Source organism: Squalius cephalus (assembly GCF_949319135.1).
Source record: "Squalius cephalus genome assembly, chromosome: 15".
Classification (NCBI taxonomy): Eukaryota; Metazoa; Chordata; class Actinopteri; order Cypriniformes; family Leuciscidae; genus Squalius; species Squalius cephalus.
In genome coordinates this window covers 32034497-32046872 of record NC_137136.1, presented here as the reverse complement: position 1 = coordinate 32046872, position 12376 = coordinate 32034497, and the positions used below count along the sequence as shown (strand labels likewise).

Sequence of the window (12376 nt, the reverse complement as noted above, 5' to 3'; positions counted from 1 at the left end):
GCCCGTGTAAAATAACTTTTCTATAGTATCAAAATCAGCACTTTGTTCCAAGGTACTAGCATAAGATGACATAAGTTAGTAGTTTATCAGGCTGTCAAGTTCTTTGTGAAATGCTGTGAGCAATACTTGGCAACTAGAATGGTTGTTGAACCACTTAACCATTCCAGCTACTTATTAAGTGTCCAAATGCCCCCCCCCCCCCCCCCCCCCCCCATAATGTCTGCTTAACCAAGATGTTCAGTCTTGTGGGCCAATACGTGCCTGATAAAAGGCTATCAGCTGCACCAGGCCAGTTAGTGGAATGGGATCCAAGTTTTTAGTAATGTTTAATTAATTTTGCACCAGTTTTCTTATCTATATATTTTTATTTAAAAAAAAAAACGCTTTTAATGAAAGCTTAATCTTATGCCGCCAGTTAGTTTGCCTAGCATGTATGCGTAATTGTCTGGTTATATGCCAGAGTTTTTTTTGCTTTTATATCTTTACAGCTTGTCACCCCATCAGTTTATTTAATGGTGTATCCCTCTAAACATGTGGCTTTTTTTTTTTTTAGGAGAGATGCATTGCTACTTTTCTGAGTAGTCTGACTTAAGATTATGTAGGGCCCTTTGATTTCCGTAATGCTGAAAACATGGACTGAATCGCATACTGAAAAATGACTACAATGTCATGGAATTTGGTCAATTTTGGATGAATAAATAAAAAGTAGGACTGTACACTTAATCAAATTGCGATATGGAATGGTGCAGGGGTTCCCAATTCCAGTCCTTGTGCCTCCTCGTTCTGCACAGTTTGTAAGCAGAGATTGTCTTATTATTGGGAGATGAGAGGGTCTGTGGCTCTTACCATTGGAAAAAGCCTCAGCCTATCATATAATGGCAGTGATGTCAGTGGCGTTCAGTTTTATGACAGTCAGTTACAGTTTACGTTACACACAGTTTCCTGTGGATTAGCGCATTCATCTTCTGAATAAATGTCCCGGAAAACCTTTTTGATTATTACAATTTTATTAAACCATTAAAACGGAGAAAAAAATGTAAATGGAAAATGTAATGGTTGAACTTTTATGAAATTGTTGTTAAAACTGTATGTTTTATGATTTCAGTTAATTATATATGCTTTTGGATTACCAAAGTTTTATTTAACCTGTAAAATTAAGATGGGGGGACAAAGGGAGAATCCATAAAAATGAAAATGGAAAAACTGATTTTGAGAAAAAGTAAAACCGATTTCATAAGGCCCTAGATTTTTTCTTGGACTCATTTGACTTGAGCCAGTAAGGCACCTTTCAACCACTTTATCAATCTCTTTAACAACCATTTAGCTGGTATTGTATTCATTCAGTTTATTCTGTGATGTTCTTGCAGGTGTTTTGCTGGCGCTCCACGGGCACGTCAGTGAGGCAGTGTCGCTGGGCTTATGGACGACAGGTCTTCATGTCAGACATCGCCCTGAGTAAGAACAGCATGATGTTTGTTACTCAGGATGGAGAGGGCTTCAGTGGACAGTGGCTGGGACAGTACAAGAAAGCTGTAGACAAAAAAGGTACTGGGACCATCAGTTTAACTAAATGTGTTATAAATAAAATAGAATTTTTAAACTAGATATGCTGTGTTGTGTCAGATAACATGGAGGTGTCCGGCCACTCAGACGGAGGGGTTGTTTATGAACGAATCCGCCTGGAGAAGCTTCATTACGTCCACAGAGCCGTCAGCATCACTATGGATTCTAACGGACGAAACTTCGGAGTATTGCAGGCCGATCCCAAAACCAGGTGCGGTTAATTATGACTAAGGCCACAGATGTGTAAGACTAAAGACATGTTTGGAATTTTTGAGTTTTTTGATGTCAGTAAATGGTTCCAGTTCCTTCTGATCATCAGAAGTTTGTTTATCGTACAAAGGTAAACAAAATGTCCTTAAAACCAAATTTACAGTTTTTCAAGACAAACAACACCAGAAGTATAAAACATTCCACCAGAATTAGCCATGTTACCAATAGACAGATAAATCTTTGTCTAAACACTGTATGGTTTTATTGGACACACTCTTTCACTGCCTTATATCAGCAACAAAAGATATGAGAGGCATTCTCTCCTCCATTTTAAAAGTTGATAAACCTGTTTATTATGTTATCTTAACTATGTGGTAATTCTATGGTTAGTTAAAGGTAGGGTAGGCAAACATTTATTTTTCACCAGAAGTACAAAGTATTTTGACAAAGGTGCCTACGGAGCAACTGTGCAATTGTATTATTTATTTATTATTTGACGGGCACTTTTCAAACTACAGCGGTGGAGCCCTGAGCTTCAGCCAATAACAGACAGGTCTGATGAGCTTCAGCCAATAACAGACAGGTCTGATGAGCTTCAGCCAATAACAGACAGGTCTGAAGAGCTTCAGCCAATAACAGACAGGTCTGATGAGCTTCAGCCAATAACAGACAGGTCTGATGTGCTTCAGCCAATAACAGACAGGTCTGATGAGCTTCAGCCAATAACAGACAGGTCTGACTTGGGTGCAAAAACAATCAAAACTTCCAGGCGGGGTGTTCAAACTACACTATGACATTCAATCACTGGCGCTCGAGTTTTGGAATCTGTACCGCTAACATTTCAATATTTTAGTGCATGTAAGTGAGCTATGCTCATTATTGATATTATCAGAGCTCTGAGCAGCTGAAGTAAGTAGAAACCTGGGCACATACAAGGATGCAGTTATTGCATGGACAAAGCAAGAACAATGTAAGTGTCTAAAATCCATGCGCACAGTTCAGTTTAATGATAAAGCTTGACCTCTTTAACAATGCAATTAAACTAAATGTGCAAAGCAAACGTTGTGTGGAGCTGAAATAACCTCAACATTAGCAACAACAGTGAAATTAGATCGCATGATTTATCTGTCAATTAGACGCATGTGAAAGTGTAGTTAGTTACTATAGCAACAGTGGGCTCCCGGCACATTTTCAGTAGAAAGAAAAAAGGAGCAGTTTTTTTTTTTGTCAGTCATGTTTGAAATAACTTCTGTCGTCCCAGTTTGCTTCTTAACACAGAGTGAGACAGTTTATATTATTTTATAAAATTCTATACTGTGACGTTAATGTCAATTAACGTTGTATTATAGATATACATCATTCTTATGAATATACCCGAGATGGCTTGAAGAACACAGACTAACACAGATATAACATGTAAATCAGATATTGCTATGTACCATGAATAACATGCAGATAGAGACATTTTGACTGATGAAACATGAAGACAATAAACACATGATTGCTATCTAAGGGATTTCCTGGAATGTCATAAGTTAAATACTTCTATAAATCTCACTTGTGGATTTTCTGCATGAGGGCACCCTCCGGCTTCCAGTATGAATGAAACAGAAATTACATGAGAATGTTTAGCTCTCCATATTGCTAACATCGCCTCATTTTGGGTAAAAATAGAAAAATAATACCAAAGTACTTTGTAACGTAGTAAGTTGAGTAGTTTTTCAGTAAACCCCTTTGCAATGACTCAAATAAGAGTAAATAAGTAAGTAGAGTTGCTTGTAAAGAGTTGCTGTACAAAAAAACAACAACAACAGTATTTATGTCTACACCAGTGTAAGAATGCAAACTCTCAAGAACCATTAATGGAACCAAATTTTATGGAAATCATTCAGATCCTGTAATTTGTTCTGAACCGATCCCAATCTTAATCATGTCTTGTTGTACATTCACCTAGGGCTGCACGAATAGGGGGATTTTTATTTTTTTATTTTACTAATAAAAATGATTGCAATTTTAAAATGCGATTTAATAATAATTATAATTATTAAATATAAAAATTACTGAATAAAATAAAAACAAAATTTCACGGTGAAATAAAGAAAAATAATATATTTTACATTAGAAATGTAAATTTGCAATACTAATATTTATCTTAATTTCTCCATTTTCAAACATTAAACCATCATTTTGATGGAAACCGCTAGCCTGGGTTTCCCCATGCTGTCTTGAGCGCAGCGTGATTTTATTCACGCTTCTAGGCAGCCTGGACACCATGGACCTGATTTTCGGCTCAGCGAGGGAACCAATCACAGAACGGGGAGGGAGCAGCAAGACGATGACGACGTCTATGCGACACACCGAAGCAGTTTGTTTATATCTATGGATCTAACATGGCATCAGATGCGAAGTTACCTTTCGATGCAGCCTTAGATAGTGTTCTAAGAAGTTTAGTCTTCTTCAGCCATCGTCTTCTTCTTTGTCGAATTTCTGTCGCTCTACATACGTCACCTGGTATAATTGAAACGATTGGCTATGAGCTACGTACAGGCGCATTTGATAGACATTCGTAGCGCCCAATAAACGGCTCTGGGCATTCGTAAACCACGCCTCAAATACGAGAAAATGAACATGTGGTTCCCAGACCACGTCTCAATGAGAAAGAGGTCTGACGTTAGCCAGGCTAGGAAACCGCAGGGAGCCCTGCAGATGGAGATGGTGGCGGATCATGATCTGCTCACGTGTAAATGAACACAGTGCCGCACTTCACTCTTAAACACACAGTGCTTATATTTATTTAATTAAATCACACCCTTTGTGATTTAATAACCGCACTAAGCCATATTGCGATATTGCTTTTGTTTAGTTTAATCACGCAGCCCTACATTCACTTTTCTTCTCCCTTCTTCAGCTTGTATGAAGTTCCCACCACTTCTGGGTCCACATTCTCCCAGCACTTCCAGCGCCTCCTGTCCGAAGCCGATGAGACCGACAGCATCCATGACGTGACCCTGCAGGCTGGCGATCGCACCTTTGCAGCGCACAAATACATTCTGTCCATGCGCTCGGACTTCTTCCGGAAAATTCTCCTCCCCGAGGGCTGCAAAGAGGGAGAGGGAGATGGAGAGGTGAAGAAAGGGGAAGATGCAGTGGGCTGTGATCTGCTGGTTCTGGAGAAGGTTCCTCCTGAGATGCTGGAGCAAGCGCTTCACTTCATCTACACAGACTCCTGTGAGATGCTGGTGCATGGGACCCAGCCCATCATGCCCCGCTCCAACCCGAGCTCTGATCCCGAACCACAGCAGCAGCTCATCCACAGTCTCCAGGCTTTGGGTCTGGAGAACCGTTCTGCTCTGGAGGTGTACCGCTCTCTGCCTGCCAAGACTTGTGAGGAAGCTGACAAGCCCAAGGGTAAAAGCACTAAGTCTGGGAAAAAAGCCAAGAACGGAAATATTAGTCAACCGGGACAAAACCCTGTGAAGATGCTGCAGGGAGTCGCCAAAAAACTGGGCTTGGGGAGTCTCTCCGCACGGTGAGACACTTTTTGTAGTGTATTTTTAGCGTTAAGTTCACCTACAATGTCAATCAAGGTGTCTTGCTCCAAAAATAGTCATTATTTGCTTTAACAAGGCAGATAGTCAGCCTATATGCAATCTATATGAAGGATTCATGCAATGCTGCCTTATAAATTGGTAAAAACAAGGTATCTTAAGTGGAAGCAAGGTATCTTAGTGCTTTTACGTCAAATTATTATAATGCGTTAAGAATTTTGAATTAATCTCATGCGTTAACGTTGACAGCCCTAATATATATTAACTGTCAACGTTAACGCATGCGATTAATTCTAATTCTTAACGCATTAAAATAATTTGATTAAAAAACATTACTGAAGCATGTGAAATTGAAACAGCCTTCATAAAACAGGGTGGGCAAAGCGTAGAGTATGATAACTGTATACCAAATTACCTTTGTCTCTGCTTTAAATTAAGTGTAATCAAATTGGCTGTGTAAGTCATTTTAACTTAAATTATATTAAAACTGACAGTAAAATCAAGTTGAGTTCCATATAACTTAAAAAAGAAAGTTGAAATTACTTAATTTTTGAGTTATAGATGTTGCCATGAATTACTGATCATACAATTGTTTACAGTGCATGAAACAATACAATGTCTCTTCCTTTTTATATCAAGTTTGTCAGTATACACATTTTATGAATTAATGTTCAGAATTTTTTTAACAATAAACATTGAGAAAATGTTTGTACTTTCTGCTGCAATATGGTTAAAAACAGAGATAAATACATCATAATCAAGTTTAGGCTTTTAAAGTATCCACTAATTGATATTTGCTTCCATTTTCAAATTCAACTGCACAAATCACTATTACAAGTATTACAACCTTGTGTCGTAACGATAACATTGTGGATAGGACCAAAAGAAACTGACGAATCATAATTAACGTTTCATTTTGACAAGCGTATAATATGCACCTCTAAAGGGGGAGGGTACGTCATTGCGCACACACACACACGTTTTCACACACATTCAGGATAATGTTTTTTTGATAATTTTTGGCTGTTGCTGTAATCAATAAGTAATTTTATGTTTGACTAGGCTTGATGGAGTGAAGTTTGAAAATGGGAAGATCAGTGTGGCGCAGAAGAAGACGGGCAACAAGCTCCGACTCAACCAGAAAAAATGGTGTGTGTTGTTTCTTTGAGAAACATCAGTCGATGTCATACACTCTCTGATTGGCTGTGAATACAGATCTGCTCATTGTGTGTCCTCAGCTTGTATCTCTGTGATGTCACACTGCGCTCTGAAGATGGGAAAGAGTTTCCCTGTCACAAATGCGTTTTGTGCGCTCGGCTGGGTGAGATCAAATGTTTTATTTCACACTTGTGTCCACTGCTGTAGACTTTATTCAGAATGATTCAGATACCATATTAAATCTGACTTAAATGAAAATAAAGCTGTGAGTGTTGGAAGTGTTGTACTAACCATTTTGCTGATGAAGCATTGAAAATATGTCTTTAAAGGGTACATAACATGCACAGTTTCACCTAATCTCATGTTAATCTTGAGTACCTATAGAGTAGTAGTGCATCCTTAATATCTCCAAAAAGTGTTTAGTTTTATTATAATTTTAAAAGAAAAAACAGCTTTCCGATTCTCTCCGGGAAAAGCCGAGGTCCTGGAGGCGGAGCTATAGAGTCAAGCGGTAGTTCTTGATTTCCAGCAAAAGACAGAAATCTGATCCAGTTGTACTTACATGAATGGGGTCTTTTATCACTGGGACCGCTCCACGTTTTAATAGCAAACGATTTGCAAATCCAGCGTCGACCTGAGCCTTGTTAATAAAACATTCGTCACTGAAATGGCCAGAACACACAACCGCACTTCCTACACTCCGTTGCTGCCCCGGAAAAACAAACTGCATCCACTGTTCCTGTAACACTGGGTTCTTTGGAAAGCTGAACACGGTAAGCTTTCCCTCACATCCAAATACACACTTTTTTGGAGACATTCTTGAACAAATCCTATGCATTGATTTCCTGTTGAAGCGCGTTGATGTGCGCGGTCTCGCTCTCCTCTAGTCGACGTGCTCGCGGGCGCGCTTTTCCGAGAGAAATGCTCATATAAGGAGTTCCACTCTGATCTACGTCATTAGATCCACGATCGAAAAAAAAACAGCCGAAACTTGCACCAACCCGGAAGTAAGATTTTCGGCACAGAAATTCTCCGTTATTCGTCCAAAAATTTTTTTTTAAACTTTGCCCATGTTTAGCATGAGAATCCATCTCTTTAACAGTGTAAACAACTCTGAATACATGAAACACCATTGTACCCCCCCTTTAAATATTTTTTTTCATTGGACAGGAAAATCATATACTTAGCTCAGTATAAGTCTGACCTATACCGCCTCGGTTTCATTTTTGTCAAATAAATACACTACCGTTTAAACGTTTGGAAATTAATACTTTAGCAAGGATGCATTAAATTGATCATTTATAATGTTACAAAAGAATTATATTTAAAATAATCCTTGCTATTCATCAAAGAATCTTGAAAAACATATCACGGTTTCATCAAAAATATGAAGCAGCACAACTGTTTTCAACATTGATAATAATAATCAGAAAAGTTTCTTGAGCATCAAATCATCATATTTGATGGATCATGTGACACTGATGCTGAGTAATGATGACAGGAATAAATTACATTTTACAATAATCACAGAGATTATTATTTTAAATAATTTAAATAACAAATTATTTTTATTTTAAATTAATATTTTAAAATTTTACTGTATTTTTTTATTAAATAAATGCAGCCTTGGTGAGCAGAAGAGACTTATTTAAAAAAAAAAAAAAAAATAAATAAATAACTTACCAATCCCACACTTTTGAATGGTAGTGTATATCTGTTGACTCTGTCTAAACTCAAGTGACATTTATATATGATTTCTGACTCGCAGTGATTTTATTCTTTCGTGGACATTTCACATTAAACTTCTCTCATCATTAACACAGATTTAATGACTCCTGTGGAAGCAAAGAGATTTTAAGCTGATAGTGGAGAGCTCTAAAAATGACTAGAAAGCAGAAAACTACCTCGTAACTCGTTCATTTTTTTGTGAGAAACAGACTCAAAATTAAGTTCCTTGCTGAGAGATCCTTAATTTTATGGTTGAAAGTCCCCATTCACTTTCATTCAGCAGCTTAGACAAAGTTATACAAATGATACAAGTTTATACACATTTTAAATGACACAAGCGTAACTAAATGCTTAATTTTCAGGTGAACGATTCCTGTTCTTATTAGGAGTGTGGATGATCATATTTTAATTAGGAGTGTGGATGATCATATTTTAATATAGATGCACCATTTAATTTTCAGAGTACTTCAACAGTATGTTGGGCAGCCCCTGGATAGAGGTACGATTGAACAACATGAAGCATCTTTAGTCTCTCTGAACTGGAGCTGTGTTTTAAACGCAATCTCTTCTGCCCTCTTCAGGCCACCAGCTGCACTGCGCTTGAAATGCCCACCACCTCTGATGTCCTGCAGGTTATCCTGGAGTACATCTACACAGACGAGTCTCCCACTGTCAGAGGTTTCAGCCCAGATGTTGTGCTTTTCTGTCATATCCTGCTGTTTCTTCCTCTCTCCTGTGTAACCCATGTCTCGTCTCTCTGTGTATCTCAGAGTCTGTGAATGTGGAGTTCGTGTGTAACGTGCTTGTGGTGGCCGATCAGCTGTTGATCACTCGGCTGAAGGAGATCTGCGAGGTCGCCATCACTGAGAACTGTAAGTCTCTCTTTCAGTGTTGGGGAAAGTTGTTCATGTTCAGATATTTTGTTGTAAATTTAAAAGTAATGCATTACTGTTGTAGCCATTTAAGTAAATTTATTTGGTTTCATATTTTCCTTACAATTTTAGGATATTATTTGTTTGTTTTGTTTTAATTTAATCTGTTAATTAAGAAAGAAAATATCGAAAATGGGATGTGTCATAAAGGGTGTGGAAATGGATTGAATACAATATGTCGGGAGATATGGAGTGGCTCGGAGACGATTTTTATCCACTTCATAAGTTTGTTTGAAGTTTTTTCGTTTTGTATAATTTGTACCTTAAAGGGGTGGTTGATTATGATTTAACTTTTTTAACTTTAGTTAGTGTGTAATGTTGCTGTTTGAGCATAAACAACATCGGCAAAGTTACAACGCTCAAAGTTCAAAGCAAAGGGAGAAATTTTATTTTAAAGAAATTGCTTTTTAAGGACTCCAACAAACGGCTGGTAGAGACTACACAACATTCCTCCCGGGTTAGTGACATCACTAACCCTAAAATTTACATAAACCCCGCCCCTGAACGCGATTTATAGATTATCAAGACAGAATATGCTAATCAATGACTAGAAGATAACTACACATCAGCAACATCAATTCATCAACTAACCATTCAGAAATGTCCTGATGCTTCTACATGTTGTCACTTCTTCTTGAGTCTCTCCATCATTGTCTGACTCCGGTTTGAACATAAAAGTTGTTGAAATTTTCAGTGCATGTCTGTGTGTGTGCAAGCTGTTGAAGCTCCGCCCCCTGTGCCGGAAGCAGTAGCTCATTTGCATTTAAAGGAACCGACACAAACGGTGCGTTTTTGCTCACCCTAAAAAAGTGACAATTTTAACATGCTATATTAAAGTATCTGTGGGGTATTTTGAGCTAAAACTTCACACACTCTGGGGACATCAGAGACTTATTTTACATCTTGTGAAAAGGGCATTATACCACCCCTTTAATTTCAATCGATGTTTTGTTAATCAATTATCTGGATTTAAATACATAAGAAGAAAACAAACAACGCTTGGTGGAATGAAGTGCGTAGCAAAACACAAGCCCAATAACATGCTTTACTAGTTACTTGAAAAAAGTAATCTGATTACTTTTTTCAAGTAACTAGTAAAGCATGAGAGTGGGCTTGTGTTATGTAAATAAAAAGTTCCATGACTAAAATACAAGAACGTAGATGGAGAGAAAACAAAGCTCTGGGAAAGTTTAGAGATGAAACAATAGCTTCCAAGAACGACTGCCCCTTTAATTTTGAATTGCATGGAAATTAACTATAACTATTAAGCTTTTATCTTTCACTTGACTTGATTTTTGTTATTATTAAATCGCATATAACATGGTCTAAAATTCTTGCAATGCAAAAAGACACTGAAATGAGATGCTTTCGTCCGGTAAGCTTCTTCATTCCTGGACACGTCCTGTAAATATCGAGTGTAATCTCTGAGTGTTGTATTGTGTGCAGTGACGCTCAAGAACGCAGCAGAGTTGCTGGAGTTCGCCACTGTGTTCAACGCTGATCAGCTCAAGCTCTCCTGCCTGCAGTTCATCGTCCTCAACATGGCGGCAATGCTGGAGTCTAAGTAAGCTCGAGAATCTTAAACCCCCAGAGATCCTTTACTACAGTGACTACAGCAGGGTTTAGATTTATCGTTGTCATGACATAACTTGTGGGAGTGTGAGAATATTTTTCATGGCCACAAGATCATTTTGTCGAGGTAATGACATCCTTATCGTAAGTGAACTGAACTTCAAGTGATATGGAGACGAGTTTGTTGTGGATCAGTGCTGATGGCTGTGGTGTCGATGAGGCCTTCACAGGGCTGATGAGGCTGGCACTTCAGGGATGCGTCATGGATGGGTCCAGGTGCAGGTCCTTCATCTGATCTGGATACGGCCCGGATCCGGCTGACTTCAGTAAACCTCGGAATAAACGGAAAGACTAACATTAGCGTAGATGCCATTCTTCTTATGATGTAACGAGTACATAAGGTGTTATAGGAAGTGTTCCCGGTCCCGGCTGACCTAATCTATGCAGCCTAATAATCATTTAATTGATTTGAATAATAGAAATGTATAATGTTCTATATGAATGGCAGGTAAAAGAGATGCGTTTTTAGTCTAGATTTAAACTGACGGAGTGTGTCTGCTTCCCGGACAATGTTAGGAAGACTGGTCCAAAAGTTTTGGTGCTAAATAGGAGAAGGATCTACCGCCAGCAGTCGATTTTGATATTCTAGGTATTATTAACTGGCCGGAATTTTGAGATCGCAATAGACGTGAAGGACTATAATGCGTTAAGAGCTCGCTCAAGTACTGCGGAGCTAAACCATTTAGTGCTTTGTAAGTAATTAGCAAGATTTTTAAATTTATACGATGTTTAAAAGGGAGCCAATGCAGTGCTGACAGAACCGGGCTAATATGGTCATACTTCCTGGTTCTGGTAAGAACTTGAGCTGCTGCGTTTTGAACCAGCTGTAGTTTGTTTATTAAGCGTGCAGGGCAACCACCCAGTAGAGCATTACAATAATCTAGCCTTGAGGTCATGAACGCATGAAGTAACTGTTCCGCATTTTTCATTGAAAGCATATTTTGTAATTTTTAAGATGGAAGAATGCGATTTTACAGATGCTAGAGACGTGGCTTTCTAATGACAGATTGGTATCAGAGATGTTGTTCATGTGTCTGTCTCTCCGTCTATCAGATCGCTGGATATCCTGAGCGATGACGTCCTCCGGGATCTAACATCTGCGTACAGGAGGATGGTAAGTTTTAAATCATCGTTCTTATCAGGTTCATTAAAGCTTTGCTCAGAGATCCTGACAGCGAACTCCTCCATCAGATCCCCGCCATGCAGAGACGTCTCATTACACCATACGCCGACGCTCCTGATCTCAGCGCCTATGAGGACGGAGACTGGGACTCTGCTGTGGACTGTAAGAGCGGCTCTGACGCGGATCACTCCAGGTGTGAAATCTGCCCTGCTGAAACACTGTAATCTGGATATGAAGGACTGTCCATCTGTAAGAGTTCTCACTGTGTTTAACTTAGTGATATCCTGCTGAAGAAGGCCAAAATGAGGGCTAAGAGGAAACCTCGGCGCCGCTCTGACAGCTTTGGCGGATACAACCTGTCTGATGTCATTCAGAGCTCTCCTACTGACGTCACACACAGCCCGCACACTACAGGTCAGTCAAGTCAGCTTCATTTATACAGCGCTTTTAACAATATAGATTGTTTCAAAGCAGCTTTACAG

General features: G+C 38.8%; 2 protein-coding genes across 2 annotated transcripts in view; both read left to right on the top strand.

Moving 5' to 3' along the window:
* The window catches only part of ube3d (ubiquitin protein ligase E3D), a 255586-nt gene that overhangs the window by 112663 nt on the left and 130547 nt on the right, over positions 1 to 12376 (top strand). The window lies entirely within an intron of this gene.
* The window catches only part of ibtk (inhibitor of Bruton agammaglobulinemia tyrosine kinase), a 43858-nt gene that overhangs the window by 14912 nt on the left and 16570 nt on the right, over positions 1 to 12376 (top strand). Inside the window, exons 11-22 of the mRNA XM_079895662.1 lie at positions 1368 to 1545; positions 1624 to 1774; positions 4682 to 5302; positions 6384 to 6470; positions 6560 to 6642; positions 8669 to 8706; positions 8789 to 8885; positions 8978 to 9079; positions 10586 to 10703; positions 11825 to 11885; positions 11963 to 12087; positions 12172 to 12308. Coding sequence (XP_079751788.1) covers positions 1368 to 1545; positions 1624 to 1774; positions 4682 to 5302; positions 6384 to 6470; positions 6560 to 6642; positions 8669 to 8706; positions 8789 to 8885; positions 8978 to 9079; positions 10586 to 10703; positions 11825 to 11885; positions 11963 to 12087; positions 12172 to 12308 — 1798 coding nt within the window. The remainder of the gene's footprint in view (positions 1 to 1367; positions 1546 to 1623; positions 1775 to 4681; positions 5303 to 6383; positions 6471 to 6559; positions 6643 to 8668; positions 8707 to 8788; positions 8886 to 8977; positions 9080 to 10585; positions 10704 to 11824; positions 11886 to 11962; positions 12088 to 12171; positions 12309 to 12376) is intronic.